The 7,256-nt window shown below is 38.5% G+C and overlaps 1 protein-coding gene and 1 long non-coding RNA gene across 2 annotated transcripts; both read left to right on the forward strand.

Moving 5' to 3' along the window:
* Positions 1–1,227: 1,227 nt before the first annotated feature.
* Positions 1,228–3,579, forward strand: LOC133312357 (uncharacterized). The gene is made up of 3 exons (XR_009751673.1): positions 1,228–1,780; positions 1,866–1,939; positions 3,539–3,579. It is a non-coding gene; the product is annotated as an uncharacterized LOC133312357 (long non-coding RNA).
* A 1,350-nt stretch (positions 3,580–4,929) lies between these two features.
* Positions 4,930–6,957, forward strand: LOC133312358 (uncharacterized). The gene has a single exon (XM_061513527.1). The coding sequence runs from the start codon at positions 4,930–4,932 to the stop codon at positions 6,955–6,957; it is 2,028 nt and encodes a 675-aa protein (XP_061369511.1).
* Positions 6,958–7,256: the final 299 nt, after the last annotated feature.

The following is a 7,256-nucleotide window of genomic DNA, read 5'->3' on the forward strand; positions in this document are numbered from 1 at the left end:
TTTTTTCTTTTTTTCTCACTCCAATAGAGAGAAAGAAAACAAAAGAAATGGTACAGAAAAAATAAAGCACACAAAAAGGGGAAAAGATAGCACAAAGTGGAAAAATTTATTATGATCCCCGTATTTTTGGTCCTTCCAATAAGAATGCAACACTTGTATTTATTTTTCCTTTTATTTTTTCTTTTTTTCTCTCTCCAATAGAGAGAGAAAGAAAAGAAAAGAAATGGTACAGAAAAAATAAAACACACAAAAGGGGAAAAGATAGCACAATGTGAAAAAATTTATTATGATCCCCATATTTGTGGTCCTTCCAATAAGAATGCAACACTTGTATTTATTTTTTTTTCTTTTTTTCTCTCTCCCATAGAGAGAAAGAAAAAAAAGAAATGGTACAGAAAAAATAAAGCACACAAAAAGGTGAAAGATAGCAAAAAGTGGAAAAATTTATTATGATCCCCGTATTTGTGGTACTTCCAATAAGAATGCAACACTTGTATTTATTTATTTATTTATTTTTTCTCTCCAATAGAGGGAGAGAAAGAAAAGAAAAAAAAAGAAATGGTACATAAAAAATAAAAACACACAAAAAGGGGAAAAAATAGCACAAAGTGGAAAAATTTATTATGATCCCCGTATTTGTGGTCCTTCCAATAAGAATTCAACACTTGTATTTATTTTTTTTGTTTTTATTTTTTTCTCTCTCCAATAGGGAGAGAAAAAAAAAACGGTAAAAAAAAAAAATAAAGCACACAAAAAGGGGAAAAGATAGCACAAAGTGGAAAAATTTATTATGATCCCCGTATTAGAGGGTTATAATGAGGACCTTATAGTCATAAATGGAATGAGCATAAAATTATAAGAATTTTGATACCCATATTGAGGTATTATGCACAGATGAATTTTTATCTGTTAAATTTGACTGCTGACGTAATAACAGTTAGTAGAATAGCTCCAAGTTAGCAAATTATAGTTAGAGAACTAATTTAATGATATAAACATCATGAATGAGGTTAGGATATGATTTGGTGAAGATTGATACCCATATTGGGGTATTTTTGAAAAGTCACTTCTGCCGGGTATTTTGTACTGTTGTAGCAGCATCCGGTAGAATCCCGGAACAGGAAAAAGATAAGAAAATAGAAGTAAAGACCAATATATGCCTAACGAGTCATAATTAGACCAAAAATGTTAAAGTTAAGAAGATTATGAAATCCGGGTACAGTTAAGAACACCGGTAAAGACTACAGTGCAATTAAACAACTGTTAGTGGATCTGTGATCTACTAATCAAATTTTTAAGTTATGAACATGATAATTAGACAAAATTAATGTTAAGTACTTAAAGTTAGAGTCTTGAGAGTTTTCGGGTAAAAATTTGACGACGGATCAGTTAAAAATTACACCGGGTCTCACTAAAGGACGAATATCACTTAAGTGACATGGCACCCCTCATTAGGGCACCCTCCTCTCCTTCCCTTCCATTTCTGATCAGCAGCCCCTTCACCTCCTTCTCTCTCTAAGTTTCAAATTTTGAAAACTCTCTCACTTCTCTCTAAGATTTCTTCACCTAAATCTCTCTAAACCACCAAACTTCCTTCACAAAGATTGTTCCCCTCACTCTCCTCTTCACAACCATACCATTTTCATGGTGTGAATCAAAAATTTCGTGTCCCTTATCATCCCAAACAGCCATGGTTTTGTGGAGAGCAAAGGCTATGGAGTTGTGTTCTTGAGCTCTCTTGAAGAATCACACTTGCTTGCTTGTTTCCTTTGATTTTTGGGTAAGTGTTCTTAAATTTTTTTCATGAAAAATATCATCTTTTCTTCTTATGTTCTTGAGCCTAACTCATGAGCATGTTCATGAAGGTGTGTGCTTGCCTAAAGGTGTGTTCTTGGTGGAAAAAGGTGGAGACTTGAGCTAAAGGAGAAACCTTGAAGATGTAAGCTCCCACTTGGGAAATATGAACCAAAAAGCCTCCCTTTTTCTTGTTGAGTGCCTTGATTTTGATATGTTCATGAGGAGAATGTTGTTTAAAATTTCGTAATGTCATGGTTTGATGATGATTCTTAAGTGTGTGTGTGTTTGGAACCATGGAATGATGGATTGGATGACTAAAGGTGCCACCTTTGGACCTTTGAGTGATGTTCATGTAAAAAGATGACTATGAACTCAAAAATGGACCATGAACATTTCAGCCATATCATGTAAGGATAGGGTTTGATGACAAAAAAATGTGATTAAGTTGTTAAGTGTGGAAAAATGATTAGAAAGATTAACTAGGTGGGTTAACTCTAAGTAAAACTCACTAATCATGATTAATAATGGCTAAAAATCCTAATTAATATAGCTAATCAAATCTGCCCCATAAAGTACATAAGGGTTTAGTTGTGTTAAAATTAAGGAGATGATGAATTAGGTGATTAATTAAGGGTAGAGATTAATTAACAAAAGTAATCAAGGATTTAACTCTAAAATTGGACTAAAGTAAGGTTTAGGTACACTAATTAAATAATTAGTAAAATTTAAGTATCATGACATAATGGGACTAAGGATATTTCATAATGTGACTTAATAATAGAAAAATCCAAGAATTAATGTGAATTAGGATTTATAATCAAAAGTAATTAAGGTTTGTTAAGTAAACACATTTAAGGCTAAGTAACCAGTTTTTAGGAAAAATTGGGGAGAGCATATCTTCCTCCACAGAGGTCATATAGGGATGTGCCTTATATCAAATTGAAGATTGAGATGTTATCTACGTGGTGTCAAAATTTGGTATCAATTGAAGATATATTCCATTCTGTATGTTCGTTTGAGTGAGGACTGCAAGAGGGAGGCATGTGCAGGGGCGCTGTACATGGCTGACACTTCCATGAATTTTTTCTCCCTCAATTATTACTCAAATTAGGCTCATAATATGTCTAATTAAATATAAAGGTGTCTAGTTGTCTACATAAAATTTTTAGAGCAATTGATTTAGTATAATTTCCATAATCGCAGAAATGGTAAAGGATGTTTAGGGCCCTGTTCGGAGTTGGCAAACAGCTTTGTTTGTCCAACTTCAAATGGTGATAACCGGAGCTAGGAAACTTCAAATGAGGCATATGATACCTTTTTGGAAAGGTAATTGAGTCTAGATTAACATACTAAAAGATGAGAATTTTATAACAAGTGAGTCACGCCCAGTAACTAGAAAACAGAAGCATGTACAGTTATGGAAAAACCGTAAAAGTGATATTTAAGCTAAGTGGGCTTAGGGGAACCCTTAGTAACTTATAATAATCATAAATATGACTTGGATGAGTTGAAAATAATCTAAGTGAGCCTTGCATGTGATTCTAAGCTATGTAAGTAATTGAAGATTAAAGTGGCTTGTAATAATGCACTAAAATATGTAATAAGTAATAATTGGTCTAGGCTTGTAATGGGCATATTATTGGCATATGAGTATGAAAAGTGGAATCATTAAATGATTAAGTCGTGGATATGACTTGATTAATTAATATGTAATTATTGATGTGAATGGTTCCTACTCTAGGTGTGCCTAGAGAACCGTGCACTTGAGGATTTTGTTGGAGCATACGTATTATATTGGAGTGTGGGCTTGTGCTAAGCTCCCTAAGGTAAGCTCCTAGTTCTAGTTGACTCCTCTCTCTTGTGGCCCCACCATGATGGTGGGCATTATGGTTATATTGTATGGAAGTATATGGTATGATGTATATGTGCATTCATTCATATTCATATAGATGTTATATGATCTTGATGTTATGATGATGCAGTGATGATATATGTTATGAGGATCCTGGCCAGTGATCATGGTATGTAGGCTGCCTATGACTTGACTCTGGGAGCTATTTTATACTGAGGTTGTGTTGACTGTCTATGGCTTGACCCTGGAAGTCACACATATGTAACCATCTATGGCTTTGACCCTGGGGTTACACAAGGATGATATGATAATGCTATGTTTATGCTGTATGTCTGTATTATATGCTTTATATCTGACTTGTTATGCAAGAAGTGGGCTCAGGGGTTAGAGGATCCTCTATGAACCTTGAGCTTACTGAGATGTTGTTATCTTACCCCGTTTGGGGACATCATTTCAGGTACCCAGAGTAGTGGTGATGCTTCTAGGGGTAAGGCCCCCGCATTGGAGTAGTTGATGATGCAGCTGATGATTTTATATTATGTTTAGATTTGATGTGGGCATGTAGACTTGTTAACATGCTTAATTATTTTATGGAGATTATTGTATGTATTTATTTAGGCTCATGATAGTATTCTTAGAGCCATGGATTATTTACTGATACTTTTATACTTCGAATTAATATAGACTTGATGCATGTATTCATTTAATTTGGGCATGTAGCCTTATTAGTTGTATTGACCCATTAAGGGGATTGCAGTCCGTGTGGGACTTGCAAGCTATCTGTTTAAATTGTTGTATTAATTAGGTTATCTGTATGTGTAGAATCATGTTTCTAGTTATCCGAAATACAGCCGTTATGCTGTCCGTGAGACTCCGTCAGGAATGACACTTGATGTCATATCTTGATGGTCAATGGCCACTAATACTGGCTCATGGGATTAATTAGTAGATGTATATTTAGATTTACGCTTTCGCAGTATCTGACGTGAATGTTTTTATGAAATGTTTTGGAAAAAGTTACTCGTATTTTTATAAGATGCTTTATTCCTTTTCAAATAAAGTCTTCCGCTGTGAATGTTAAATATCATGTATGTTAACAACCGGAGTACTACGGGGTGTTACATTTATGGTATCAGAGCAATTTCACTGGGACGTTCACTGATGTATTGCTTAAGTGTTAGAACTGTTTATTGAGTGTCTCTTAAGTGTCATGATATTGCATATGCTATCACTTGATTGAGCGTAGCTAACTCATACCTCGTGCAGTTTTGTGTAGTGACATGGCACCTCGAGGGAGACCCAGGCGAATAGTTCAAATCCCTCCTCCTGATCCTATTGTTGCAGCTATAGCAACATTGCAGCAGACCCTGAATGAAACCAGGGAAGCTGATTTGAAAAGAATCGAAGAGGCCAGAGATCGCGATAGAGAGCAGCTAAGAAAGGCCAGTGAAGACCTTATGGCGCATAATAGGCTGGCCAATGCTGAGATGATCCGACTACTGTTGACAGAGGTACGAGGAGGACCTCCACCACCTTCACCACCTCCTCCACCGCCAGTTACACCACATGTGCAGCAGCAGGTTGCACGTGCTGCTGGTACCGTACAGATTCTTGAGCCTGTTGTGCTGGGACATGAAGGGTCAGGAGAGGCCCATCAGGAGGCGGAGGCATCTGTCCATGAAGGACTAGTGAGGCAGCTAATTATTGAGGTTGATAGATCAGCTATACCACCCAGGTTTGACCGGGATACTAGAGAGCGTATGCTGAATGCTTTCAGGAAGCATTCCCCACCTCATTACAAAGGTGGAAGAGATCCCATTGCAGCATTGGAGTGGCTCCAAGAGATGGAGCGTATTTTTCAGGTTATGGAATGCGATGCCAACATGAAGCTCCTATATGCGGTGTACATGTTACAGGGGGATGCTGCTGACTGGTGGAGTAATGTTAGAAACCCACTTGAGTGCCAAGGTTATGCTATTACTTGGCCATTATTTGAGAGGCATTTTCTGCAAAAGTACTTCCCTGAAGAAGCCAGGGAAAGGAAGAAGAGTGAGTTTGAAGACCTCCGGCAGGGAGGCATGACTGTGGATGAATATCTCAGCAAGTTCAACCGCTTGGCAAAATATTCTTGTTATGGTAGAACTCCCCTCACTCCAGAAGACAAGGCCTTTCGATTCAGGAAGGGTCTGAATGATATGATAGCAGACAAACTGGCGGGTCATTGCACCAGAAATTTTGTGGAGTTGATCAAGCAGTGCCAGAATATTCAGGAGCACTATCGTACCAGGGGAAAGGAAGCAGCAGGAAAGAGCTTCAGTGGGAGGACTACGCCCTGGAAGGGTAAGGGCAAGGGTTTGCAAGCACAGCAGAACACCAAGTTTAAGAAGACTCCCTTTGTGAAGAATGGAAGCGGAATGTTTAGTGCAGGGAAGATTCCCACTTGTGCCAAGTGTGGGAAGATGCATACAGGTGCTTGTCGACTGGGGCAGAATGTTTGCTTCAGTTGTGGTCAGGCAGGTCATTATTCCAGAGAGTTCCCCAAGAAGACGGGGCAAGTTGCAGCCATTCAGGCGATCCCTATTCAGTCCGTGCCTACTCAGAGAGCCATAGAGGAGCCTATGGCGCCCACTAGTGCCAGGGTATATGCAGTGACACAGCAGGAGGCAGAGAGGTCTCCAAACCTTATCAGAGGTACTATTCTTATCAGAGGATATGCTTTTGATGCCATGTTTGATTCTAGAGCTACCCACTCCTTCATATCGGAATTTGTTGCGAATGGGGTACATTTACCCATTTGTGAGTTCACGCCTCCCATGGTAGTGAAGATTGCCACCGGAGACATTGTTTCTACTTCCTTGAAGTGCAAAGAAGTCAGATTCATATATGAGCAAGAAGAGTATATGGTGGATTTGATAGTGCTTGAGGGCATGAATCTACACATTATCTTGGGTATGGATTGGCTGGTCCGATATGGTGTGATGCTAGATTGTTGTAGCAGAAGGGTTTTCTTTGCTGCAAAAGGAGAAAAACCGGACAGTTTGTACTTGACGGCACAAAAATTAAATAAGGCTCTAAATGAGGGAGATGCAGGATACATTATCCTGGGAGGACTCGTAGGAGACTCCAAAGAACCTACTGCTAATATTTCGGTTGTATGCGAGTTTGAAGATGTATTTCCGGAAGAAATTCCTCATTTTCCACCTGAGAGGGAGATTGAATTCCCAATTGACTTAGTACCTGGTGTGGGGCCTATCTCATTGGCTCCATACCGGATGTCACCAGTGGAGCTAGCTGAGCTGAAGAAGTAGTTAGAAGAATTATCCCGCAAGAACTTTATCAGACCGAGTGTATCTCCTTGGGGTGCACCAGTCATCTTCGTGAAAAAGAAGGATGGGACTATGAGGTTGTGCACTGATTATCGACAGTTAAACAAGGTAACAGTAAAGAACAAGTATCCTCTACCACGCATTGATGATCTGTTGGATCAGCTCAGGGGTGCTTCAGTATTCTCAAAGATTGATCTTCGTTCCGGATATCACCAGATTCGGGTAAAAGCAGAGGATATTCCGAAGACGGCTTTCCGATCTAGATATGGGCACTATGAGTA

The sequence above is a fragment of the Gastrolobium bilobum genome, unplaced genomic scaffold (genome assembly GCF_033153095.1).
Source record: "Gastrolobium bilobum isolate Gb01-03AN ecotype WA unplaced genomic scaffold, APGP_CSIRO_Gbil_v1 utg28848, whole genome shotgun sequence".
Lineage (NCBI taxonomy): Eukaryota > Viridiplantae > Streptophyta > Magnoliopsida > Fabales > Fabaceae > Gastrolobium > Gastrolobium bilobum.